Source organism: Talaromyces marneffei, chromosome 2 (genome assembly GCF_009556855.1).
Source record: "Talaromyces marneffei chromosome 2, complete sequence".
NCBI classification, from domain to species: Eukaryota; Fungi; Ascomycota; class Eurotiomycetes; order Eurotiales; family Trichocomaceae; genus Talaromyces; species Talaromyces marneffei.
The window spans coordinates 2,799,670-2,825,031 of NC_072349.1; the positions used below are offsets into that span (position 1 = coordinate 2,799,670).

Below are 25,362 nucleotides of genomic sequence, written 5' to 3' on the forward strand. Positions count from 1 at the left end.
CTGACTGTAGTTAAAGAGTACGTTAAGTTACTTAGTTGCATTAGTTAGTTAATCCAGCAATTTCTAAGCTTTATACTAGTTATAAGCCTTATGCACCTTTTAGTATATAACTATACTATGTGGAGAACCCCCACTACAATACCATAACCGTGGAAAATGACATGTTGACCTACCTACACCAGTGGTTACTCTCTCTCTATTACTCTTCAATCATATCCAGTTCGACACAATCTTCATTGACCAACACAACCCAAGAGAAGAAAGCTCTTCATCGACAATATGACATCTATCAAAGGACCCGGTGACCGTGAAACCTATGATGGTTAGTCAATTGCCCATGCAGATTCCCCCGCATTGCTCGTCCCAATCTTCCTGTTTGCTGCCTACTGAAGCTCTGCGATTCAATTGATGCTAACTCTTCATCATATGAACAGGTACTGGTCTCCGAATTGCCATTGTACATGCTCGTTGGAACACAAAAATCATCGATGCGCTTGTATCCGGAGCTGTGAATAGCCTCATCTCGACAGGAGTGTCCAAGGATAACATCGTCATCCAGACCGTGCCCGGAAGCTATGAATTGCCAATTGCAGTTCAAAAGTTGGTTCAATTTCCACTACTCATTCATGCATGAAAAGCTAACAGTCTTGCCCTCGTACAGTATATATAGGGCATCGCACGTCCAAGCAGCCGCCAGCTCTACAACCGGCAACATCGCCGCAACCGACCTCCTCTCCTCCTCAACCTCTGACTTGACTCAACAGGCTACTACTACTACCACATCCTCCTTGTCAGCATCGGCGGCATCAACAGCCCCATTCGACGCAATTATCGCCATCGGCGTGCTCATCAAGGGCGAAACAATGCACTTTGAATACATTTCCGAGGCTGTCTCGCATGGTATCATGCGTGTGCAACTCGAGGCTAATGTCCCGGTTATCTTTGGATTGTTGACTCTGTTGACTGAGGAGCAAGGTCTTGAGCGGGCTGGATTGGGTAGCGGAAAGAAGCATAATCATGGTGAGGATTGGGGTCTTGCGGCTGTTGAGTTGGCTTTGAAGAGGAAGGGGTGGTCTGAGGGAAGAATTGTTGCGTGAAAATGTTCCATTGACGGGGGGAAAAAAAATCAAAGAAAAAAAAAAAAAGGATGCGTTTGCTCTGAAGTTTGTGAGACACTTCTTGATGAGGCAGGAATTACAAGTCACTAAACAGTGTGACTAAGTAGATCAGACTACTTGTGTAAAAAGGCAAAGAATTAGTGACAAAGTAAATCATATTCTAGGGTCTCTGATTGATTTATTCTTCCATTTCTTCTCCCTCGCCCGCCTTTTCCTCTTCCTCTTCATCTTCGCCTTCAAGTGCCGCTTTGGCAGCCTTCTCGGCCTCTTCGAGTAGTTCACGAGGCACTTCCTCATGCCTTCCCTTGGTGGGCCCATCAAGCGAACTGATCCATGTCATCTCAAGTTCGAAGTCCTTATCTTCTTCATGTGCAACGTATATAATCCGAGCTGCTTCCTTGACACCATCGAGGAGGCTGAGGTTTCCTGCGGGGAGGTCAAGTTTCTCGAGTTCCGCTTTCGCCGCTTGTCGTCCCTTGCCAGTTGCTGCACCGTAGTAGCCCTATAAGATCCGAGGTCAGTCATTGGAACACGTCAAGCTCAATAGATGTGTTGGATTTCCTACCCAGTACAGACCGCTGGGTTCGATCATATACAGTCCAGGGCCACCAGCTTTGAGATCTTTAGCCTTTCCACCAGCTCCGACTCTGGGTCCGGAGCCGACTTGGCCATCCACAGATAACTCCGCCTCTGAGTCCCAACCTCCCACTATCGAAGTAACACCGAATGGACGGACGCTAGAGTATAGAGTGTAAGCTTGCACGTAACCGCCTAGTCTGTTGGCGAGCGCTGATGTAGGGATCGGTCCTTTGTAGGTCTTTCTCCAGGAAGCGGCTTCATCTCGGGCTCTGGAGACGAAATGTCGTCCATCGGGGACAAGGCCAGAGGAGACCTAGTATACATACTCATCAGCAAAGCTATCACGGGCAGGGATGAAGAAGGTATTCGTACAATGCCAACGTTTCGGTCTACAGTTGCTATCCTCTTATTCGCACCAGGCTTCAACAACTTGCCTGTAATCAATTTCTCGACAGCAAGGACAACGCCATCTTTGCATCTTATACCAATCGCAGTACCTCCATTCTCAACGGCTTTGACAGCGTATTCGACCTGTTTGAGTCAAGAATCGAAGTGATTAGCAATCTGTGAGGAACTGCCTAAGGTCATGCTCAAGTGGTTGCTTACCTGGAAGTTCCTACCATCTGGAGAGAAGACGGAGTTTGAAAGATCGTAGCCTGTGCCGATAGAAGTCTGCAGAGAGTATTATTAGATCAGACTTGCAAGTTGATGATAGATGGGTCGCTGGCTGGCTGGTTTAACCCACCATGGTGTTGATTCAAAGACGGCTGAGCTTTGTTGAGTGGTTGATGCGTTTCTCTCGAAGCCGTAGCTGCTCAGTCCGTCTATTGAGACAGTGAAATCTGAGGATAGATGGATGGATTGGGGTAATGTCGTTCTGGCTTGGAGGATGAGAGATGGTCAGTTCGGTTGGCCGAAGCTGTTGGCGCTGGAGTGCTGATTGATGATGCCGAAGCTCCAGGAGCTCGGATCGCGTCACGTCACCCGTATCTGCCTGGCCGTAGCTTTCATGGCCTGAGGCATCAAACGCATATTATAATCACGTGATCTCATTTCATTGCCTTTGTTTCTAGAAATTACCTACAACAACATTGTTGAAAACGAGACCAGGTGGATATGATGGCTTGATCTGCCTCATCCTCAGACTTGTCAGTTGATGCCGTGGCTTCGAGCCTTCCCCCATGGCTCCTACAGGCCGAACAACACAAGGACCATATTGCTTCTTGCGACTCACTAAGTGAGATAGGTATCTCAAAAGGAATTAATATATTGATAGCCAATGAGCTACACAACACCTGTAAGCTTCGAAACTCTGTCCAATTTATGTGGACTTCCCAGCGTTCCTGTTCATGCACACAAAGGTCATGGGTCTGCTTAGATGCCCGATCAGGCAGCTACTACCCCTAGTATCGAATTCTTTATGTTTGAAGAAAATATTCTATATTATAACCACCACGTATATGTCTGAGTACTGAGTTCCCTTAAACGTGCAGTATATGAGATTCTTAATAATCACTGCTTGCTATTCAATTTGAAAGACATCATCAGTACAGATATCAAAAGCCTTGTGATCTTTCGAGTGACTGACTATTTCAAATCACACTCCAAGCAACAAACATGGCATTCAATTGTCCTTACTGTGGCCATGCCGCACATTCTACAGCGATGTATATGACCTGCGAGGAAAGCACATTATGTCAGCAGGTTGGTTTGCATTTAGTTACCCTATTCGTTGGTTGCGTCGCGATACAGCAAAGATCGGAAGCCCCCGATAGATGTTAGTTAACTAGACAAGCCTAAGTTGCTAACAGATTATCTCAGTGCGGTCTATCAGAGTCCGACGCCTGGCTTCGAAACCAAGAGGATGAACTCGTGGCTCGCCTTTCTGCCTATAGCATCACGCCACAAGTCGAGCATGTTTCAGTGGAGAGCAAACCGGCTGCTAATCGCATCGTCTATGCCTCTGCTGCAGCTCACAGCTTCATCGTATCACCGTTTAATACAAATGGTCATCAGAGTGTACCCAGTAAAGGCAATGGAGCTACCTGGTACGCGCCTTCTCCCGACCTGCAAACCATTCTATCGCCAGAGTACGACTAAGTCGACTAAATGTCTAGGGTAGCGCAAACGAATCCGATGCACTCCGAGGCATTTGTGCCGACTGAGTCACTTCATATGGAGATGGATAGCGAACTAGAACTCTCTGATACTGCGACAACAGACAGCAAGCGTTCGAGTTTCAATGTTGACAACAACTCTGATTCACATTTCGTCGGCGGCATGGACTCTGAGATTTCTGAGGCCGAGCCGTACATGTCGCTTGGATACGAGCATGATTACGGCAGCAACACAGTAAACCAATCTCAAAACCAAGGCTTAGCTCAAGGAGTGCAACTGTCTCAAGAACCGTCCACTGGGTCGACATACAGTCCATGCAAGGACCCGGTTTATAACGCGCGGAGTTGGTGGGATTATGGTGGAGGGCTTGAATATCGCTGGGACTGTATGAGGGAGAATGCGATGTGACGTTCGGCGCAGTGTGCTGTCAATCGGGACCGGCATAGGCTATCTCATAGTGTATCAAGTTAGTTGTAACTTGTAATTTAGAGAGGTTGTTAGTGGCAAAGCGATTACCCGGATAACCGGAAGGAGCATTAAGGCTGCTGTTGTGCGACTTGAGGCACATCGTCGTGCCACGACGTACTTATACGTGAGATGGCGCATATCGTTCGTCGAGAGGTATATAAATTGAGAATGTTATCGACCTCAAGTCAATTGGAGGGGATGGAGAGAAGCCAGCGACGTAATGAGAGAGCAAAGTAATGATGCTACGTAAGTTGAGGATGGATCCGACGCGGGTTGCCGGCCGCCAATGTTTGGCGTGCTTCGATCCGATGCTCGTCACTTATCGTACCTACCGTACACGCTCCGAGATCCGGAATAGCTCTGGAGCAGGCTAGTGGGCGCCAAGCCGGTTATTTTTCGTAATTCTCCTGTATTTGCAAAAATACCGCAGCGAAAGGCGGGCATTTTTCCTTTCGCAGCGGATCCCGCTTGTAACCATTGCATCCATCCTATCCATACCTTTACTAGAGAAACAGGTTCAAACTTTCGCTGCGTGATTTTTCTCCTCATTATTCCCAACCTCTGCAATTGCTCTCCCCTCTCTCCCTTTTGTTTCTGTTTCTCGTGGCTTGTTCCTTAGACGGAAGGAAGTGATATCAAACAATCAATATGTTCTCTCTCAGATCTTCGCAGCCCACGCAGGTATGCTACCCATTACGCGCCCCTCCTACGAGGTCAAAACTGGGACTCGAGACTGACAGCAGTTTTGCTTAGGCTATTCTGCGCGCTGCCACTTCCACTAGCCGCCCGTCTTATGTTGCAACGAGGTGTAAGTGAGGCTCTTGATTGTCCGAAATAGGTCTTTTGCGTGGCTGCGAGACTAATGTGTTGTCGTGTGTGTAGCTATGGCCACGGTTCAGTCCGATATCTTCAAGCCCACAAAGTACGGCGGCAAGTACACAGTGACTTTGATTCCAGGTATGGATATCTCGCACCCGGATGTGCTTGCAAAGACGCCGAGACTGATTGTTATTGTCCTCTAGGTGACGGAATTGGAGCCGAGGTCGCTGAATCAGTAAAGACTATCTTCAAGGCAGACAACGTCCCCATTGAATGGGAACAGGTCGATGTTAGCGGTGTGGACACTGGAAACAAACACTCCGAAGAACTTTTCAGAGAATCAATTGCCTCTCTGCGACGCAACAAGTTGGGTCTCAAGGGTATCCTTCACACTCCCGTTGAGCGCTCCGGACACCAATCTTTCAACGTCGCTTTGCGCCAGGAGCTTGATATCTATGCCTCTGTTGTCCTTATTAAGAACATTCCCGGTTACAAGACCCGACACGAGAATGTCGACCTTTGCATTATCCGTGAGAACACCGAGGGTGAGTACTCGGGTCTCGAGCATCAGTCCGTCCAGGGTGTCGTCGAGTCTCTCAAGATCATCACCCGCGCCAAGTCTGAGCGTATTGCCAAATTTGCTTGTAGCTTCGCTTTGGCAAACAACCGCAAGAAGATTACTTGCATTCACAAGGCCAACATCATGAAATTGGCCGACGGTCTTTTCCGCAACACTTTCAAGAAGGTCGCCGAGAGCTACCCTACTTTGGAAACCAACGACATGATCGTTGACAACGCTTCTATGCAAGCTGTCTCTCGCCCCCAGCAGTTCGACGTTATGGTCATGCCCAACTTGTACGGTGGTATCTTGTCCAACATTGGTGCTGCCCTCGTTGGTGGCCCTGGTATTGTCCCCGGTTGCAACATGGGCCGTGAAGTCGCTGTCTTCGAGCCTGGTTGCCGTCACGTCGGTCTTGACATCAAAGGAAAGGACCAGGCTAACCCCACTGCTTTGATCCTTTCCGGCTCTATGCTCCTCCGTCACCTTGGTTTGGATGAACATGCCAACAGAATCTCCAAGGCTGTTTATGACGTTATTGGTGAAGGGTAAGTCTCTCCAAACAAACTCAAGTGAATCCGTTTTGTGTCTAATGATTTCAATAGAAAAATAAGAACCCGTGATATGGGTGGTGTTGCCACAACCCACGAATTCACTCGGGCTGTCTTGGATAAGATGGAGGCTTCTTTCTAAAAATTCGTCGCGATTTGTAACTCGGGGATGGCGCTGTGAACTTTTTATTGAGACACATGTACACTTATATTCATAGAGTTCACGTATTTATTTCTAGATCCTTATCTAGGATACTTTCATCTACAATGTAAAATTCGTATGTTGGGAGATCGCTTTTTTGATATATAGCTGGGTAGGTATACACGCGTAATAACATTCTTTGGGTATCAATTTTTGATGCCTTCATAACCGCTGAGCGGAACGAAGCAACGTGCTAGTAGCAAAATATCTTTTCGAATATCGTGCCGTACAAGTTGATGAACGAGCCCTCGCTCGCACTCCCTGCTCCCTGGCTGCTTGTCATTCAAGATGAGCAAGGCTTATGGTGGAAGATCCTAGCGTGGGAGACAGCGCAACAACCCTCATGCCTCGGACTCGAAACTTTGGGAAGAAGGCGAGTTTTACGAGCACGAAGTGTACAAATTAACAATGTGAGAAACCGAAGCTCCTCAAAATGCAACTCGTCTCTTCCTTCCGGTGTACTTGGAACTAGCCTTGACAACCTTTCCTTTCCGCGCCATCTGTTCCTTCTTCCTCAAAATCCACGATTTGCTGCCTTTCTTCTCTTGTAATGATCTGGCGATTTTAGCTGCATTATCTCTCTTGCGCGAATCAACGATATCAACGCCATCCATGCCACCGACGACGCCGGTGATGTCGCCATTCAAACCTCCGCCACCAACAGTAAGTACAAGATATGTCTTGCCATTCTTGGTACCGGGGTCATCTTCCAATATACCAGCACCAAAGCCCGCCTTGACGGCAGCCGAACTGATCATGCTACGCTGGGCGTCGTTCTTGGGATAAAACTGACACACTGCACGTCCACCCCGTCGCAAACTCGCAAAAAGACCCTCAAAGAATCGCTTTAACCTGCCCTCAGGACTCACATCGCTGGTTTCTGCATTACATAGCCACTGAATAGCACTAATACTAATTGCTGCATCGAATGAGCCAGGACGGAATGGTACTCCCTGACCAATATCGGCCAGGAATAGATCGCCTTCAACTTCTCGTTGTAAAGCGACATCAAGCATGCTCGGTGACACGTCCATTCCAATCCACATATGAGGACCGCCTTCGTCCGGAGGGACACTGGAGAGAATTTCGCCTGATAAACCGGATCCACAGCCGAGGTCGAGGATGAGTGACGGGCTTTTGAGGTCTAATAGTTCCAAAGCTCTGTGTGTCATATCGGCCTGGATATTGCGGATTCGAGAAGAGGTGGTGTATTTTCGGGATTCATTGTCGTTATAGAAGAGATCCGGGGGGCTGTGTACACGGTGTTAGTTACACTATTCGAGAGAAGCAAAATCGACAGACGAGGAGGGGTGGGAAACGCACAGGATATCTTCAGGGCGCGACATGGTGTGTGGTTTGTCGTATTCTTATATTCCCAAGAAAAGATATCGAATTGATAAACAAATGATTGTCTACTTCAAGGAGAATTGGAGAGCAGGCGGCGTAATAGTAGTGTAGAGTTGGTGGTTGGTTGTATGAAGAAGTAAATTTGTGGCCCGCATAAATTTTGTGTTGCCTTAGGCCTAAGGCAGAACAGCCTATCCGCGCGGAGAGGACCCACCTTGATATAACCTATTAAGCCAGATCGATACATAGTTACTACGTACAACTTCGTGACATTGCCAGTTATATTCTGACATACCTGTCGACACTGCCTACTCAGAAAGGACAATCATACAGCCAATCTACCCCAAACACTCGTTTCTTTCTCGTTTCCTTGACACCCTGGTGGAATCAAGGCATGTACAACACTAAACTCAAAGAAACAAGCTCCGACACTGTTTAGCGCCTCTCTTTGATACAATACATTCTCACCGATTCATATAGCCAACAATCTATCTCCTACACCCGTTGAATATGTGGATTCTTCCATTAGTCGGATACACAGGCGTCGTTGTAGGCTTCGCTTTCCTGACCTTAGCAATTGGTTCGTATCCCAACTACACTCATTCCATGCTCTTAAGCTAATCATCCAAAACAGCTTCAGGATTATATTACCTCTCCGAACTAGTCGAAGAACATACCGTCATCGCCCGCCGAATCCTCTATCGACTCATATACGGCGTCATCGCAATCCAGGTTTTGCTATGGCTTTTTGACAATTTCCCGCTCACCCTCTCCCTGCTCTCCATATTCTCCCACCTCGTTTACGCCAGCAACCTGCGCAAATTCCCCATTGTGAAATTATCAGATCCGCTATTTATTCTCTCATGCTTGATGGTTTGTCTGAATCATTGGGTTTGGTTCCGGCATTTCTCAAGACCGCCAGTCCCATCTTCGTCGTCGCGCGATGCGACGTCATGGCGTCGACCGTATCAGCCAGACTATGAGAATATGCCTACTTTCACTGAAGTAGCATCCTACTTTGGGCTGTGTGTTTGGCTGGTTCCATTTGCGCTGTTCGTTAGTTTGAGTGCGGGTGATAATGTGCTGCCGAGTATTGGGTCGGAATATGCTACGGGCACCACGCCTGCTTCCTCGACTTCCCTGCCTGAAAGTGGCAGTGGCAGGAATAAGAACGTTGGGCTTGCCAAAGCGCTAGTGGATAGTGTTAGAGAATGGGCTTCGGAGACGGGCGAATTGTTGGGATTTTATCAGGGAGATCGAACAAGGAGATTTCTGTAATCTAGATCATGGCATTTCCTAGCGAATTATAAGGACTTTTTACGATCAAGTCGCGCGGTCTACACCCTGGGAGAAAGGATCTAGTGGAATTGTAGGATGGGCTCAAGATTACTATGCAGCGGAATGCTGAATGAATGAATGAATGAATGATGATGTTGATGATGATGATGTATTGCCATAGATATCAATGGCTCACGTCAAGGACAGACTGAACGAGATAAAAGTAATACATATAAAGAATGGGTATAAATATATGGCAACTCAAAAGCAATCGATGGTAAAACGCCCCAAGTTCAACGCTGATTGAGTGGAAAAGAAGACAAGTCGGCCATCACGACCAAACATTGTCCTTTTCTTTGCAAACAATTGAAATGGTTGATCTTATTAACCGGTCATTGAAATCAAGCCGTAAGAAGGCAAGAGAAAATAGGAATTAGCGTGTCATGTAAGATTCGTGATATTCATCACATAAAGGGCGTACGTGGATAAAGAATGAATGGAAGTATCCAGTCAAAACGAACAAGAAATTCATTATTCAAAGGCGGATTCTTGTGTGACGAGAGCTGCAAGCAACGTTAGTTATACGTTGAGTCTTCTCTTTCGCTTTCGACAATAGTATAAACTCACCTTGGTCTTCTCCCATTCGAGGCAAAGAACTTTTGCGATGGCCCATATCCATAAAAAGCATGGAACTTTCTCTCCGCTTTGCCTTGGTGGACCTCATGTTTTCATTCGGATCTAGCATACGTGTCATGCGTTGGGCATTAGAAGGCTGACGTCGAGGATCGACGCCTCTTTGAGCTGCCCCGTCATACGATGGGATCACTGGGATGAAGCCGGTGTCGTAGTTCGCTCTTATTGCATCCTGAGACTGATGATGGTCAGCATCGTCTGGCACATAGAATGACGTTTGGCCGTATGACGGTGTTGGAAGCTCCGAAAACATTTGACGTCGTGGAGAGCGAACGTCCTCCGGTATCAAAGAAGCCGGAGATGTCTGTGTTTCCGCAGGAGGTATTAGCTGTGGTGCATTGACGAAAATGCTATCATATTCCATGAGGAACACGGAGAAGACAGGGGCGGGTATGTTTAACGTTGGCGCGAAGACGATACCGATGTTGCGAACTGTCATTTTGTTGACGTCGGAATTATTGATGATGGTAATGAGATATTGAGAAAGGGCCATTAGAAGGGATAGGTTCGGCTTGGGAAGCATATGCACCAATGTGTTGAGAGCCCTGATCTTCTGGTCATGATCATCCAATTCTAAACAATGTCAGTTTGAAATTCTGGGTATGGAGACGCATATATTTACCAGGTACACGTCTGAATTCAGATTGAAGCTCAAGAGTCAGAACAGTGGTTGGGAGTTCACGCAGGTATTGTTTGAATAGGGAAGCCACTGCATGGACGTCGTAGTAATGGTCGCCTGCCAAAAAGTCTACATCTCCCTCGGTATTGAACCTTTCTTTGAGTGCCTTGATCACCAAATTAGATCCACTCAACCTGAAAATCCCTTCTTCTGAAGCAGCCTTCTTGGCCTCCAAGTACTCGATACAGCGGTAAACCACAGCAGGAAGATTTACATCGACATTTCTAGGTCCGCAGTACTGTACTGCTTCTGCCAGAGGCATTCCGAATACCGGTCGAACGGAGCCTCTCCTTTCAGTTGAAGATTTGTGATTCTGGGACTCGGATTCCCCGCCCTGAGCTAGGTCTGACGATGAATGTCCTCGGAACCCCCAAATACTTCGCTTCTTTTCTTTCACGGAAGTCGGAGCCTTGTTGCCCCATGCACCGACGTCCTGAATGACAGTACCATTGGTTGGACCAGATATGATTTTGGGATTATTGTATCCCGCATTGATAGCATCAGGAATGACATGATCGTTCGACGTCGGAGAGCCTCTGCTAGCTTCATCCACCATTCCTCCAAAAACCGGAGGCTCAGCAGGAACAGCATCGTCATACTTGAAGCTCTGAACCGAGTCCTGTACATCAATGTCGGGGCTTTCCGTACCCTTGTTGCCTTTCTTGCTGCCCGCAGGGAATAGTCGAGGCTTCGTGTTTGACGTAGCATGTTTCGTGCCGTTCGACGACTTCGCGTTCACTTTCTCATCCTCAGATGATGGTATTTCAACGTAATGCAACAAAGCATCAACCCAAGAGTCTCTTTCTGCGTCACTTTCTGCGCACAAAACATGTCGCACAAGGGCTGACGTGTCCTTTTTCTTGGGCTCGAGAATAAGGAAAGCGTGGCGGTATTGATTGTCAGAGTCATCCTCGGCGCGAGACGGAGATTGATTATGTCCGCCCTGAGATTGCTTGCCTATTTGCGCATTCGGGATTTTAATTGTGCCCAAGTGAGCTCCGCCAGGGCCTTCAAAGTACTTGAGCTCAGGACCATGCAGCACGAAGTATCTGGACTTCCAGCCGCCAAAGTTCTTGCCTCTCTTCGTGAGATAACCCTCTTTTCTGGGCCTGCCGTCAGGGCCACGGACGAGTTCCGGAGTTGACTTGCCGTTAGCTTTCATCAAAACAGTCTCATCATCACGAGGCTCAATTGCATCGGAGCTCAAGAAGCGACAAATCACCAAGGCTGTCGGTTCCGTCATCGGGGTATCAAGTAGAGTTTCAAAATAAAGGTTCAACGCTTCCCTTCTAGCATCAATCTTGGCTGGAGAGTGCCCACTGAATACAGCTCGGTCCGGTAATCTTCCTTGAAAATCGCATGATTGGCGAACTTGATGGTCGAGTTGTGGAAGTGCAAGAATCGCCTTTTCTATACGCCATAGCTCTGCTCCATCAAAGCGTGAGAAGACACTAAGAATGAAGACAGGTTCCTCCTCGGGTCTACCGCCAATGTAACTGTGTCTAGATGGGCGAAGCCGAGAAGATGCCACCTTGACTTCAATAGATGGCAATGCATTGGGTGGCAGAAGAAGGCCAGGGTAATTCTCGGAGACAAGGCCTTGGTATATAGTCTTGTTGAAGCCATAAGGTGAATGTGGACTGTCGATTTTGACAGAGACATCGATGGATGGAATCTCGGGTCCAGGGCCATCGGGAGTGTGTGAACTTTTCTGTGGCTGCAGGCTAGGCTGTTTGTTTGCTCGAGGAGATTGAGGAAGGCTCGTGACCGTACTTCTTGGTGACGTTGGCGGTGAAAAAGGCATACCTGTTCCTTCTCTAGGCTGTCTTGGGAGGGGAGATCCAAGGGGTCGGTCTCCAGGTCGAGGACTCAAAGGTAAGCCAGGCGTTGGAGGAGACATACCCCTTCGATCTCCTAGTGGCACAAGCCCCGAATCCTTTGAATTGACAATGGCGGCTAGGGATTCTGTAGCACCAAACTGGCCACCAGCCATTTGCGAAGGAGACTGGGCCACGATCTTCCTGGGGCTAGAGGGAAGTCCGGTAGGTGCAGCAGGGAATGACGTCTGTTCACCCGAGGAAGGTTCAGGCGTCTGCTTCTTGGACCTACTGCGAGCTTCCTGCTCGCGAATGACAGCGGCTTCCCGTTCCTTGTCATCATCTTCCCTGGTTCTTCGTCGACCTCTGTCGACATCCTCGTACTCCGAATCAGAGTTCTGAAATGCATGCGGGTCTATGGGGGAGCTGCGGCGTGCCATATGATTGAGATTGAGAGGAGCAGGGGGAGGTTTGCGATTAGGTGGTGGCAGCTCGGGAGGACCATGAGTATGTTGCATCCTTGAAGCGTACTGGTTGGCACGTCCTGTAGGAAAGGCCTGCGGTTGAGGTGCAATACCGGCGGTATCTTTCGAAATTTCAGCCTCTACATCTTCATGTGAATGTGGAACAGAAAGTGGCACTGGTGCCAGAGCACTTTTCGTCGACTGTTGGGTATTGGGGGAGTCATCCTGACGTGAACTGTCCGAATGTTGCCGGTTTGATACATCCACGATGGTAGTTTCATTCGACTTTTGATCTTTGGACGAGCCCTCCCTCAAGGGCAAAGACTGCTGGTTGTTGGTTGGTAAGGGCGGGGCTTGACTTTGTAACTCTTTCAATTTCTTCTTATATCGATCCTTGTCTTTTATGGCACGTTCTAGGTCTCTGTTTAACCCCAGTACAAGCGCACGTTGTTTCTCGAGCAGTCGCCAGAGTTGATCATTCCGTGCAATTGCGTGTTGCCTATCTTTAAGTAGATGCAGAATCACTGCTTCCGCAGAACCGGCTGCTGTGATTATATTATTAATATCCGAAGGTTTCAAGGAGTTCAGGTCAACAGAGGAGTTTTGTGAATGAGACGCGGAGGAGATAGAGGAAATTGCGGAATCGATCGAGGAAGTCCGTGGCATAGTCCTTGGCCCACGGTTATGGAGGGCATTCGGAGGGGTTCGTGCTGGCGAACTCAAGGTCGAGTCATTAGACGGAAAAGATTTGACAGCGTCGGCCATTGTATGGCGCTCGCCGTTGATAGCATCCTCATTCATTCTGCATGCTCAAATTGACAGCCTTCGACCTGCTTGGCTTAATGTTATGTGGAGTACCCCTGAAGGCGAGGGACGAGGGTTTTCCAATCTTGCGATTTATATATAAGCCGCGTGTATATATCGTGCGCGACTTAAAGAGGTGCGAAAAACGTCATTTATTGCTCGACAAAATACTTGCTGGGTTGGACAAAGACGGAAGAGGGGCGGTCGCAGTAATCGTATGTGAGGAGTGAGGAGGGATCACGCCCATCCGAGCGCAAGGTACGAGGCCGCGTGATCGCGTCTAGGCCACTGGAATGTCCGGAATCCTCAGACCACCTGCAGTAGTTTTCAAAGCTGTTCTCGAGGTAAGCAGGAGCCCAATGTTCGACGAATAAATCGTACGAGAAAAAGGGGTGGGCAGAATGGTTGTATAGCCCCAGAGCGGAATGGATACCGAGTCTGAAGACACGTACAATACTCCGTAGAAGCAGCAACGAGAGCAAGCGCTAAAGCTCTGGACACTTGATCAAGACTTGAAACAGTCCCTTTGGAGGGAGGATTGTGCGTTGCTGCAGATTCGAAATGAGGACTGAAACCCACGAGCGTCCCCCCTGGCGCCAATTTGATATGAGAAGGGACGACCGGGGTCAACTGCCCGAAGCGGCATGGCGCCTGAGTCCGCCTGTTCATTAGCTCGTCTGAAATTACCCTCATTTACCGCATCCACAGTGGCTGGACGTCGACGATGTTACGATAATCTTCTCTTCACATACTCGAATGATATATGAGAGGCATGTTAATATTAGGAGTTATTTGATAGTTACTAGGTGCTGAGTGGATTTGTATGTTGTCCACTACTACCTAGTGTGATAAGAAGAGATTTCGTAAGATCTGATGCAGTGTGCTTTGATCAGATGGTTGTTATATATACACATATGATAGGATGATTTTCCAGATATCGCCATAAACACCACCGATTTTGAGTCTCCTATTGGGGCCTGGGGCCAAGGACCGACTCTGTTCACGCCCCATGCTCCTTGATCACATCAGACTGCCAGCTCGACGGCTGTGAAAGAAGACTGTGTATAGAACGCCGCGTATAACCCTTATAACGCCTGCAATGATGGTTGAGAATGGTCGTTATTGTACAATATAATTTAAACAATGTTTCCGGCCATGCCGAGGAAGATGGCCTGCGCGGCGAGTTGGAGAGACCAGAAGCCGACTTTCTTGAACCGTCGCATGCGTGCTTGTTCGTCCACTACATCCGCCGCGAACGCATCGTATGTCTAAGGATAGTCAGTTGCTATTACAGATTATGAATATCAAACAGTAAGAAAACATACCGCAGCAGAGAGGTCATCCATAAGACCACTATCAAACACAGTCCAGCTTCCGTCAAAGTCACTCAATCTCTTGACCAGTCGACAGTGTATAGGGATGAATGTATGTCGAGAGTTGATGTATGCCACAATTGGCCGAATCAAAGCACTATTGATATATGAGAGATCCTTTGTGAATAATGGAACCACGGCGCGCACGTTAGTCAGATGAAGGCGCAGATCAGTGACGAAGAATCGTTTATCGTTTTCATCGTCGACTGGAATAAGACTTGGTGTGTTGGCATCTTGCGGACATTCATTTGTCTCCCCAGTATGGCTGTGTGATGTCACTGTCGCTTCGAACCGGTCGTAAAAGTCCGAGACAAATTTGGCCAGAGACTCACTGTCGTCCGCAGGCAGCATGATATCCGCAACAATATCGACATTACCTTCGTGTATCCAAGAGAAAGGACCCTCAACACCACGATTGAGATGGTCGATATTGAGCCCATCTATTCTAATTCTACTTTGTTTTTTCCAGGGGGTTCCTTTCACAGTTTCCTCGCCGCTAGAAGTCAACTGAGCACCTGTGAAATTGTTCGTCTGACGAGGGTGGATGGTAAAAAGCGAATTGTCAAAAGAGCCGGACATCATATTTGCAGACAAGAAATCATAGAAGAGCCATTGCTTCCTAAGCTGAGGAAGATCGCACGAAAATATGCTCACCGCAAACGGTCTAAAATTGTTGGGTTGATAGACCGTCACAAGCAGGTCTTCCATCTTGAAAGAATCGATCTCAAAATCTCCTGGGTTATGCTCACGACGATAAGACTTTGGATCGGCATTGTAGTCTGTCCAGTGAACATGAGTACGATCAATCACCCCCCTGATTCCTTTGACTTCCACATCCCGTAAGAGTCCTTTGCCGTTGAACCACTTAGTAAAGGAAAGCGTCACGTTGACCGTGTCAATAGAAACGTCAAATTGTGTATAGTTGGAGTCCTCTTCCACAGCCGCATGGTTCGAATCGGTCTCTTTCGAGTCGCTTGTCGCTGAAGCGGCGGCGGCGGCGGCTGCCGCTGCAGTCTTCGAGGATCCCTTGCTTACATGTCCGTTGCCATGACCAGGCCTGCGGGACACAAACACATTCTTGAAAGTAATGACACCATCTCTCCATTTTGGTACGATGGCTGATTCGAAGACGACTTGCACTCCAGAGGACGAAGTGAGGTAATTCCCAACCCAACGAGCGAGGGTTTCTTGTGCGAACACAGTATTTATAGTAAGGATGAGAAGAGAAAAGAAAGTTGTTGTTCCCAAAATAATCCAAAGGACGTGGCCCAGTAGCACCCACGAGAAAAGCGCGCCTATCTCGTCGAGAGTGAATGGACGAACGCTTCTTATGGAGAACCACTTGAACCTGACTCGTAGCCTTGACCAGAACCCGGTAGCTGCAGCTAACAATTCTTCTTTTGTTGGTCTATGAAACTGGTGAAGGTTGGGCAGACGTTCACGGAGATTTCGATGAAGCAATGAATACTCTCCATTGTCTCCTTTGGGTTGTTGCGTAACGTTTTCACTCTTGCGTTCGCTGCTAGGCTTCTCGGTAGGTTCGTCTCGTTTAGTATGCAATGCGTGCTTCCAGATTTGTCGTGACGATTTGGATAATAAACCTCGCTGTGAGCACTGATATAGATTGGGCGTACATGATGTCGCCTTTCCGCCGCCGGCAATAACAGTACGGGTTGTTGCTCCGTTCTCGACAACCGAACTTGTAGACAGCCCGAGCAGCAAGAGACTACCAGAAGCGACTTTTCCACTGATCTTGAAGTTATTTCTGGAGTGGGAGTCAGGGAAAGATCCGGATTGATAGGGGGTTTGTGTTATGAAACTCCGTCTAAAATGGGTTGAAAGACCGAAACTGACGCTTAATCGAACGTCATGGTAAAAAAGCGGACTGGCTGCTTGTCGAAAGACATTCAGCTGATGTCCGATTTTGTGAGACATTCTCTCCGTTACATTCTGAAGAAAATGATAGCATAAACGGACAGGAGCGCTGGTTGAACAGCAATTAGTTAGAGAGTGATACGGAGGAAGGTCCAAAGAAAAGCTTCTGCCGTCGCTGGGACAAACTAGGCTTAGCAATGAAATCATCCTCGGTGGCTGTTTGCCTCGTTTGCACACAACTTTTTTTTCCTAACCCCACACACTTTTTCGATATCAACTTGACGAGCCAGTACAATCAATTCAGTCTTTTCAAGCAAGCTCTCTTGTTCTGTCTGGACATCCTCACGGTCGAAGAACAAGTTATTTGAAATTCAATTTTCAACTCGCATACATACCGGAAATAGGCGCCCATCATGCCTGCACCAACCGCACTCTTGAACAAGCCCGAAGGCGCAGAAGAGGCTGTCTTCAATAACTCACTTCAGGAACAAAGTCCGTGTCGACTAGATTTTGGTGACCCATTACTGTTCACTAACAATTCTCTACAGACGATGACGAAGTTCTGATCGATCCAACTCAAAATGCCCCCGATTTCACAGTCGAGTCTATTCAAGAAGATACAACAGGAGATGTCATGCACGTCGATGAAGAAGGCCGTCCCGTTTTCACACCCGCCAAGGACACGCCTGGTGTCTACCGAGTCGAACAGAGAAAAGTTCCTATTCCTCCCCATCGAATGACGCCATTGAAGACATATTGGCCGAAAATCTACCCTCCACTCGTCGAACATTTGAAACTTCAAGTACGGATGAACGTGAAGAGCCGCACAGTCGAATTAAGGAATAGCAAGTATGCATTATATACAATCAATTTCTTCAGGGCGTAATCACTAATGGTATTTTTGCAGATTAACTAACGATCCGTCGGCACTGCAAAGAGGAGCGGACTTTGTCAAAGCCTTTGCGTTATCCTTCGACGTCGACGACGCTATTGCTTTGCTACGGTTAGACGATCTATATATCAACTCTTTTGAAATCAAGGACGTGAAGACTTTGAGCGGCGACCATTTGAGCCGAGCAATTGGCCGAATAGGTACAGTACTCGATGATGTTGGAAGTGAATGTATATTAGCTAACGTTACCCGAACAGCTGGTCATAATGGAAAAACAAAGTTTGCCATCGAGAATGCGACAAGAACTCGAGTAGTATTGGCTGGTCAGAAAGTCCACATCTTGGGCACATTCAAAAATGCGAAAATGGCTCAAGAGGCTATAGTTAGTTTGATTTTGGGTAGCCCTCCAGTAAGTTTTTTTGTCCGCGTTTCGTCCACATCTGATACTTCGATCGTGTGAACTAATTCATCACAACAGAGCAAGGTATATGGCAACCTGCGTACTATTGCATCTCGAATGAAGGAGAGGTTTTAGGGGGTTATCTACTCGTTTTGATTTCATTTGGCGCATGTGTCTGGCGTTCGGTTACATAAATATACTACAAGGTTAACATAGGTTATGGGACGAGTACATGATTACGATGAGAATTCACAACCGGTCTATAAGGCTATGATTAAAGTTTCCTAAGTACACCATTCACGGAATAGAAAACCCGATTTCTCTAAAAACTAGTCCTTCTTCAATGGTGTGTACGTCTCCTGAATACCATCCTTGGTGATAATCATCATCTGTAAACCATCACCCACTTCGATGTGTCTCTCGACCGCACTAGTAAACGCATCTCGCACGAGCTGCTCCACGGTATCCTGGGGTAAAGGTGCAGGGGTGCGTCGCTCCAAAGCATGACCCTCTCCACTTTCAGGGATGTATTGATTCTTGAAGTTGACTTGGTTGTCCAGGAACGGCATGATCAGACTGGACGCTGCACCTGCAGCTCGGCACTGCTCTCGCTCGTAAGAGCCGACGGGATCGTAACTGTATAGAGCGCCGCGTCCTTCTTCATCCAACCCACCGAGAATGGCATAAGCGTAGTATGGGAAAAATCGTTTCGAGTAGAGGATCGTCGATAGACGCTGTGCACATGCGTTAACAGTTATGGGTTTGCCGTGTTGGTAGCGGTACACCTTGACGATGCTGTCGAGCCTTTCTTTCAGGGCATGTCCATCTGCAGCGAAGCCAACGACCGACAGAACAATGTGAGCGCCTTCCCCCGTTTCATCATCGCCGCCTATCTTGAAGAGTTTGGGTGCGTATCTGGTGTTGATGTTGTAGCCTGACGTAGAACGAGTGTCGCCGGCCAGAATGCAAAAGTCAGAACCGGCAATGCCGAGAGTTGAACCGCCGTTATCCGTGTATCTAAAACAAGATAAAATTGTTAGCGATGTGATCAAGAGCTTAACGGTATGTTGACGAACGGATTAAAGCTATGTTCCCTGTTCTCATGTCCAGTCGTCGGAGCACTGAGATGAGGTAGAATAGACGCCATCGCAGGAGTTTGAACTGGAAATTGCCTCTTAACACGGTAATATTTTGTGGATATAGAGGTTTTAAGAATTTTGAGGATTGAAGGGAGGTTATTTGGATGAATGTGGTTTTGAAAAGGTGCTGGCAAAGCTCTGGGCTGATGATGGTGACGCGGAGCTGTCGCTGCCTCGTAGGATTATGTAAGGATACAGGAGCTCTCCAGCCAATCATATACCATACAGGCACCAAAGATCGAATTTCCACAGCAGCTTCACGATCGACCACAACAAAAAAGGCATATTCCACGAACTTTTGCATTGAAAGAAACCGAAAATTACTTTTCAATTTTCTGCGGCTTGTTCCTGTCATAGCCTCGGCGTTGTCAGATAACAGATCGCTACGCTACGACAAATTATCACGAGATAAAAGGGCTCCTCAAGCCGCATCTAATTTGTCTGACACTACATATCTTCAGTGCTCATTCTGGAAGCTAGTCGACGGAGGACTTCATAAAACCTTGAAGACAAGCAAAATGCTTGGACTGGTATCTTATGATAGTAGCGAGGATGAGGCAGAAGTTCCAGAGGTGAAAAGCTCTTCCAAGGTGAGTGTTTAGCTTCAAATAATGTCTGGATATGTACTAACCTTTTGAAAGGTAGTGGATCAAAATGGAGACACAAAGATCAAGGATACCACAAGTCTAGATAGAGGTGAGTAGCATCTGCCCTACTAAGTAACTCTATACTAACAAATGATAGAGGAACCCATTGCGGAGCATATTGATACACCACCATTAGAATCAAGGCCTATAAATGGACCAGTCCTTGGGCCAGAGCAGCCTTCAGAAAGAGTTGGGCCTTCTATAGAAGAACAAGATCCGGGCCAATCCTCACCATATTCTGCTTCTCGGGCCCTGATACAGGATCTGACACTGCCTCCTGTGCCTAATCTTGAGCTACCTCCATCACCACCTGGATCACCAGACCCGATTGCGAGTGGGAAAGCAACACAGTTTCTAGCATTAAAGAAACAAGGCGTACACTTCAATGAGAAGTTATCAGCATCATCCTCGCTGAAAAACCCGAGTCTATTTCTCAAACTAAGGGAGCATACTGGCATTGATGATGTGAGTCAATATGCAACGAGTCTTCCATCGGATATATGGGATCACACTTCGCTCCCTGCCTGGGCATATAAAGAAGAGCTTTACAAGATGCAGCAGGCTATACGCTCCAAGATTGAAGAAGCCAAACACGGGGACAAGAATCGAACCATTGATTTCGTGTCCTCTACACGCCGCGAATAAGTACGGTGCTTGAGGATATTAAGTCTTGGTTAGCTGGATTCGAATGCTAGGCTATAAATAACGTCTGAATGATTATAATGATACATTTTCTCCATCGCGGGATTATACTAAGCTCTCGTCGCCATAAAAAAGGGCCGATTTTCTGAGTAAAAAAGCCCACGTAATATTGTCTAAATGAAAGGGTGTACATTAATCACTAAACTTTTTTTTGGTTGATCAATTTTCTGGTATCTGTTGTGAATTGGGTCTCATGGTTGCGAGAAGAGCATCAGCCACATTGAGATGTGGCTTTGAGTTGATGCGGACGAGACCCACCGCCTCCGTCAGCTTCCTGCCTAGACAAGGTGAGAGCTCTCTGGAAGCTCCCCATCAACCATCAAACACACACTTCATCTCCCCCTCGACTTCACGCCTACGTTCTCCTATATCTCAAAGGCTCAGAAAGTTTTAATCATACACTTCTATAGAGATGGATCACTTTCCTGGAACCTGGGGTCGTGTAAGTAGATGCGTCATCCAGTTCTGCGCCAGGATACATTTGTGCTAATGATCTAACAGCCTAGAGATGACGTTTATGGGCCTTATGATCACTCATATCTCAAGTCATCCGGACCCAAAACTCATACACAGTCGCCAGCAGTGACGGGAACCTCGGTTGTTGCAGTGAAGTTCAATGGAGGTGTAGCGATGGCCACAGACAACCTAGGTATGATACCTCGAATCATCAAGGCATCCATTACCAATAAGCTGACTCGCGGTTTATAACAGCATCCTATGGTTCTCTCGCTCGATTCACTGACGTAAACCGTATCCGCACTTTCGATGATTCGGCCATCGTGGGCTTTGGTGGTGACGTGTCGGACATGCAGTACATCGACCGCCTGTTGGGCTCTATCCAGATCCGAGAGAACTACTCAGCTACCGGCAGCACACTCAATGCCAAGAACCTACACACCTACCTTTCCAAGGTCTTCTACAAACGCCGATCCGAGATGAACCCTCTGTGGAACCACATATTGGTCGCAGGTTTCGATAGCGACGGCAAACCATTCCTCAGCTCCGCTGATTTGCTCGGAACTACCTACAGCGGGCCTCATCTTGCAACTGGATTCGGTGCTCATTTAGCGGTCCCTATCCTTCGTCGTCTGTTCCCGGAAGAAATACCGATTGAGAACATCTCAAAGGAGCAAGCAATTAAAGCTTTGAGGGATTGCATGAAAGTCTTGTTCTACAGAGATGCACGAAGCATGGACCAATACACACTTGCCGTCATCACCCAGGATGGCGTCGAGATCAAGGATAAAGAAAAGTTGGAACAGCAAAGCTGGCAATTTGCCGAGACCATCCGTGGATATGGCACTCAAGTGAATTAGGATTGATGTATTTGGGATGGTCATGAATTTCAATAGAAATACATTATGATTAATCTATTGGACTTGATTTGAATTTCATCACTAGTCAGTGTAGAACGGAACTATGTCTACATTAGTAAGAGCCAGCCTTCTATGTACATCTAAAGTTTGGCAGTTGGCTTGTCAAAGATAACCCGGTTAGAGCATGTTCCTACATCCTGGAGAGACACTTCAACATAGTCACCATCTTTCAACCAAAGCTGGGGTTTCCTGCCCATGCCTACACCTTGAGGACTGGAGTCACCAAATATTAGTACAAACTTCATCTAGCTTTGATGGATGAGGGTGAACGTACGTTCCAGTAAAGATAACATCTCCAGGCAACAAAGTAACTCCCTGAGAAATAAACGCAATAGTCTTTGCAACGCCAAAAATCTGATCTTTTGTATTCGACGACTGAACAATCTCCCCATTAAGCTTCGTAGAAATCTCCAACGCATTCGGGTCACGGATCAATTTCGACGACACGATGCCCGGTCCAAAGGGCGCCCAGCCGTCGAATCCTTTACCCAAAGACCATTGACCACCACCTTTCTTAATCTGCCAATCGCGATGAGAAACGTCGTTGCCAACAGCATAGCCAAACACGTAGTCTAGAGCCTTTGACTCTGGAACGTCTCTTGCTTCTTTGCCTATGATGACGACGAGTTCGCATTCATAGTCCAACCCCTCGCCTTCTTGAGCCATGTACGAGACCGGGATATCGTCAGTCGGACCGGCAATCGATGTAACGGGTTTATAGAACAAGACTGGATATTTGGGGATAGGAGCATTGGACTCTATCGCATGTTGTTCATAGTTCAATCCCAGACATCGCACGGTCTTGATATCGGAGCGAGCCAATGGAGCTAGGAGAAGTTTGACTTCGGCGATTTGATCTGTGACATGGTGCTCGCCAAATATGTCGCCCTTGATGACTCGAGCTTTTGTGATCTGGGCGATATCGGTTTTGCCAGAGGGCAGGATGGCGTCGCCGTAGTATACCTGGCCGTCCTTGGCGAGGAAGCGGACTAGACGCTGTAAATGTGTTAGCTGGGACCAAGATGCAGAGAAAGCCACAGTGTATAGCTAGCTGCATGGGGATTTAAGGGACAAGGATCTAGCTGCGATATAGACATGTATATGTTCAAGTCATTCTCGTGGCAAGACCAATACCTACTGTGAATGTAGACATTGTGTAATGTCGAACAGTCCAATTGCTCGATATAGTGTCAATGATTTAATTGAATATCAAATCAATCCTTGTACTAAAGCGCTACACAGTATATGCGCAGGCTCGAACCTAATACCCCCACGTACATAGAATTTGTATTTGGAGATGGGAACGATCTCGACGACTCGGCCGACAAGCCGCACCACCCACGTAATTTAGCGTCTACGTCAAGGGTTAGGGTTGCGCGCTCCGGTTACCGGCTATATGGTTGGACCAACTACGGGAATCCTTTTCAACTCATTTCATCGCCGTCTGTTGAAGCTATCAGGCTTAACACTATCATTAAAATGCGAATTGACAAATAAGCTTGAAGCTGCTACAATAAAAGGAATATATTTAGCAGAGCTTGATATAGAAATATCTGCGAAGATGCGACGATTGTCAGGTTTGCAGCGAGAAGTTCTCTCGCTGTACCGAAAGTGTTTGAGAGAAGCTCGGAAGAAGCCAGAGGTATGAGCTGTGCCCGATGAGTTACTGTAAGGTTTCTGACAATTATTTGGCAGGACACTAGAGACCACTTTCGCGCTTTTGCACAGTATGTTGCGTCTAACTCCCTCCATTCAAATTGCTTTTCTCCAAAGCTAACCGAAGCTTCCAGGTCAGAGTTCCGTAAGCAGCTCGACGTGAACAAAAAGGATTTCTCCACAATCGAACATCTACTACGCAAAGGCCATAAACAGCTTGAAACATATTCGTCACCAGGGATTAGAAATATCAACTGGTGAACAAGTGTCAGTCGCGACTCGAAGCTTCCTGCCTGATTAGTCAGTCTCTCACGTGTGGCGACAATGACAAATTTGAGGACGGCGATGCCAAGACTTTCCACAAGCTACAGTGGGTCTTCCCGCACTCAGCTCAGGGCTTATCTGATCTTCGCCGAGGTGCTGGAAGCATCTACAGCCAACTGGAGAAAACTGGTGGCCTGTCGCGATGATGCTAGATCACGTACACAACGGGCTATATAAGCTTGAATTCTGCATTCTCTACCAGGGCTTTCTCTTTCAATCATCCTCATCACTCTTCAGTGTACAGCCTCACTGAGATCCAAAAACATCAAACAACAAGCTCTCATTTCGTTCATCTGATTCGATCACCATTTATATTCCAAAGATCATCCTAACCAACCAACACAACTCAGACGAAATGACGTTCTACACTACAACTCTCTCCCCTGGCGACTTCCTGCCTCTCTTCCAGTTGATGGATGACTACTGCGATACTCGCCGCGCAACAAACGCCCAGTCCAGCCGTGGCAAACCAGCTGCAGCTCCTGCTGCTCCATCCACTCCTGCAACCCCTGCAAAGCGTCAACTCTCTTCTTTCACACCTAAATTTGACGTGCGGGAAGCAGACCAATTCTACATCCTCAATGGAGAACTACCCGGCGCTCAACAGGAAAACATCGAGATCGAATTCACCGATACCGAGACCATGGTAATCAAGGGCCAGATCGAGCGCAACTACGACGTCACCTCACCTTCCTCAGAAGAATCTACCCACGACAACGACGATGTCATGTCTGTTCATAGCGACAGCGCATCAAGCACGCATTCAAACTACCACTCACCCACAGTCGAGGATGAGGATGAAGATGGCGTCGTCAAAGTCAAAGCAGCCCAGTCTACAAGCAATGTAGCCACAAAGCACCAGCCACAGTCAGAAGCTCAACAACCAAAATACAAATACTGGGCTTCGGAACGCTCAATTGGAACTTTCCAGCGCACATTCACCTTCCCGACTCGTGTTAACCAGGACGAAGTCAAGGCTGTATTCAAGAATGGTATCTTGTCGGTGTTTGTGCCAAAGCAAGCCATTCAAAAGGCCAAGCGGATTCGCGTTGAATAATTACATTCCATCCTATGGTGCCATTTTCGCTAATGGCATGCATGGTTGCAAGGCGTTGGTCTAGTCTGAGCTTGTACTTTACTTTTGGATCTCATGTTTGTTACTGATTTTCATGATTTGTACTCTATTGTTATTGATGAGAAGCATTGAGTTGCTTATGGAGCAAAGCCTTTTTGTAGTGATTAGAGCCTAATGAACAATTTTCAAAAACGAAAAACTTTCAATAGTAAGAAGTAAACGGTGATTCTTCCTTATTTTTTAAGGGAGACGTAAAACAGGCTCTAGTCACCTTAGACCGGGATGGTTTCCAGGCAGATTGTTTTTAATGGATAATAAGCTATGCGGACGGATCGTCTAAAGCAGAGAAGACGCAGGAAGATGGAAGTAACAAGAGATATAAAATAAACTCCAAATATGTTAACGTC

At 47.3% G+C, this 25,362-nt stretch overlaps 15 protein-coding genes across 15 annotated transcripts; 9 read left to right on the forward strand and 6 right to left on the reverse strand.

Moving 5' to 3' along the window:
- Positions 1 to 279: 279 nt before the first annotated feature.
- EYB26_003363 (uncharacterized protein) lies at positions 280 to 1,097 on the forward strand (the record flags this gene model as incomplete). Its single annotated transcript, XM_054262664.1, has 3 exons — positions 280 to 322; positions 435 to 600; positions 662 to 1,097. 3 exons carry the CDS (start codon positions 280 to 282, stop codon positions 1,095 to 1,097), a joined length of 645 nt encoding a protein of 214 aa, XP_054118639.1.
- A 199-nt stretch (positions 1,098 to 1,296) lies between these two features.
- Positions 1,297 to 2,445, reverse strand: EYB26_003364 (uncharacterized protein; the record flags this gene model as incomplete). The annotated part of the gene is made up of 5 exons (XM_054262665.1): positions 1,297 to 1,620; positions 1,684 to 2,010; positions 2,070 to 2,228; positions 2,304 to 2,369; positions 2,443 to 2,445. The coding sequence occupies 5 exons, from the start codon at positions 2,443 to 2,445 to the stop codon at positions 1,297 to 1,299; spliced, it is 879 nt and encodes a 292-aa protein (XP_054118640.1).
- Positions 2,446 to 3,314: 869 nt separating this feature from the next.
- Positions 3,315 to 4,223, forward strand: EYB26_003365 (uncharacterized protein; the record flags this gene model as incomplete). Its single annotated transcript, XM_054262666.1, has 3 exons — positions 3,315 to 3,401; positions 3,519 to 3,745; positions 3,815 to 4,223. The coding sequence occupies 3 exons, from the start codon at positions 3,315 to 3,317 to the stop codon at positions 4,221 to 4,223; spliced, it is 723 nt and encodes a 240-aa protein (XP_054118641.1).
- A 708-nt stretch (positions 4,224 to 4,931) lies between these two features.
- EYB26_003366 (uncharacterized protein) lies at positions 4,932 to 6,354 on the forward strand (the record flags this gene model as incomplete). The annotated part of the gene is made up of 5 exons (XM_054262667.1): positions 4,932 to 4,964; positions 5,037 to 5,091; positions 5,166 to 5,240; positions 5,306 to 6,209; positions 6,267 to 6,354. 5 exons carry the CDS (start codon positions 4,932 to 4,934, stop codon positions 6,352 to 6,354), a joined length of 1,155 nt encoding a protein of 384 aa, XP_054118642.1.
- A 488-nt stretch (positions 6,355 to 6,842) lies between these two features.
- Positions 6,843 to 7,760, reverse strand: EYB26_003367 (uncharacterized protein; the record flags this gene model as incomplete). Its single annotated transcript, XM_054262668.1, has 2 exons — positions 6,843 to 7,665; positions 7,738 to 7,760. The coding sequence occupies 2 exons, from the start codon at positions 7,758 to 7,760 to the stop codon at positions 6,843 to 6,845; spliced, it is 846 nt and encodes a 281-aa protein (XP_054118643.1).
- A 511-nt stretch (positions 7,761 to 8,271) lies between these two features.
- EYB26_003368 (uncharacterized protein) lies at positions 8,272 to 9,039 on the forward strand (the record flags this gene model as incomplete). Its single annotated transcript, XM_054262669.1, has 2 exons — positions 8,272 to 8,341; positions 8,396 to 9,039. 2 exons carry the CDS (start codon positions 8,272 to 8,274, stop codon positions 9,037 to 9,039), a joined length of 714 nt encoding a protein of 237 aa, XP_054118644.1.
- A 531-nt stretch (positions 9,040 to 9,570) lies between these two features.
- EYB26_003369 (uncharacterized protein) lies at positions 9,571 to 13,493 on the reverse strand (the record flags this gene model as incomplete). The annotated part of the gene is made up of 3 exons (XM_054262670.1): positions 9,571 to 9,602; positions 9,667 to 10,305; positions 10,355 to 13,493. 3 exons carry the CDS (start codon positions 13,491 to 13,493, stop codon positions 9,571 to 9,573), a joined length of 3,810 nt encoding a protein of 1,269 aa, XP_054118645.1.
- Positions 13,494 to 14,632: 1,139 nt separating this feature from the next.
- Positions 14,633 to 16,804, reverse strand: EYB26_003370 (uncharacterized protein; the record flags this gene model as incomplete). The annotated part of the gene is made up of 2 exons (XM_054262671.1): positions 14,633 to 14,764; positions 14,822 to 16,804. The coding sequence occupies 2 exons, from the start codon at positions 16,802 to 16,804 to the stop codon at positions 14,633 to 14,635; spliced, it is 2,115 nt and encodes a 704-aa protein (XP_054118646.1).
- Positions 16,805 to 17,157: 353 nt separating this feature from the next.
- Positions 17,158 to 18,171, forward strand: EYB26_003371 (uncharacterized protein; the record flags this gene model as incomplete). The annotated part of the gene is made up of 5 exons (XM_054262672.1): positions 17,158 to 17,236; positions 17,293 to 17,593; positions 17,652 to 17,836; positions 17,894 to 18,045; positions 18,115 to 18,171. The coding sequence occupies 5 exons, from the start codon at positions 17,158 to 17,160 to the stop codon at positions 18,169 to 18,171; spliced, it is 774 nt and encodes a 257-aa protein (XP_054118647.1).
- A 194-nt stretch (positions 18,172 to 18,365) lies between these two features.
- On the reverse strand, positions 18,366 to 19,183 carry EYB26_003372 (uncharacterized protein; the record flags this gene model as incomplete). The annotated part of the gene is made up of 2 exons (XM_054262673.1): positions 18,366 to 19,053; positions 19,113 to 19,183. The coding sequence occupies 2 exons, from the start codon at positions 19,181 to 19,183 to the stop codon at positions 18,366 to 18,368; spliced, it is 759 nt and encodes a 252-aa protein (XP_054118648.1).
- Positions 19,184 to 19,693: 510 nt separating this feature from the next.
- Positions 19,694 to 20,467, forward strand: EYB26_003373 (uncharacterized protein; the record flags this gene model as incomplete). Its single annotated transcript, XM_054262674.1, has 3 exons — positions 19,694 to 19,765; positions 19,817 to 19,871; positions 19,920 to 20,467. 3 exons carry the CDS (start codon positions 19,694 to 19,696, stop codon positions 20,465 to 20,467), a joined length of 675 nt encoding a protein of 224 aa, XP_054118649.1.
- A 469-nt stretch (positions 20,468 to 20,936) lies between these two features.
- EYB26_003374 (uncharacterized protein) lies at positions 20,937 to 21,840 on the forward strand (the record flags this gene model as incomplete). The annotated part of the gene is made up of 3 exons (XM_054262675.1): positions 20,937 to 20,966; positions 21,026 to 21,173; positions 21,236 to 21,840. The coding sequence occupies 3 exons, from the start codon at positions 20,937 to 20,939 to the stop codon at positions 21,838 to 21,840; spliced, it is 783 nt and encodes a 260-aa protein (XP_054118650.1).
- Positions 21,841 to 21,980: 140 nt separating this feature from the next.
- On the reverse strand, positions 21,981 to 23,053 carry EYB26_003375 (uncharacterized protein; the record flags this gene model as incomplete). Its single annotated transcript, XM_054262676.1, has 3 exons — positions 21,981 to 22,113; positions 22,175 to 22,896; positions 23,039 to 23,053. The coding sequence occupies 3 exons, from the start codon at positions 23,051 to 23,053 to the stop codon at positions 21,981 to 21,983; spliced, it is 870 nt and encodes a 289-aa protein (XP_054118651.1).
- Positions 23,054 to 23,461: 408 nt separating this feature from the next.
- On the forward strand, positions 23,462 to 23,817 carry EYB26_003376 (uncharacterized protein; the record flags this gene model as incomplete). Its single annotated transcript, XM_054262677.1, has 3 exons — positions 23,462 to 23,542; positions 23,596 to 23,627; positions 23,691 to 23,817. The coding sequence occupies 3 exons, from the start codon at positions 23,462 to 23,464 to the stop codon at positions 23,815 to 23,817; spliced, it is 240 nt and encodes a 79-aa protein (XP_054118652.1).
- A 418-nt stretch (positions 23,818 to 24,235) lies between these two features.
- On the forward strand, positions 24,236 to 24,937 carry EYB26_003377 (uncharacterized protein; the record flags this gene model as incomplete). Its single annotated transcript, XM_054262678.1, has 1 exon — positions 24,236 to 24,937. One exon carries the CDS (start codon positions 24,236 to 24,238, stop codon positions 24,935 to 24,937), a length of 702 nt encoding a protein of 233 aa, XP_054118653.1.
- Positions 24,938 to 25,362: the final 425 nt, after the last annotated feature.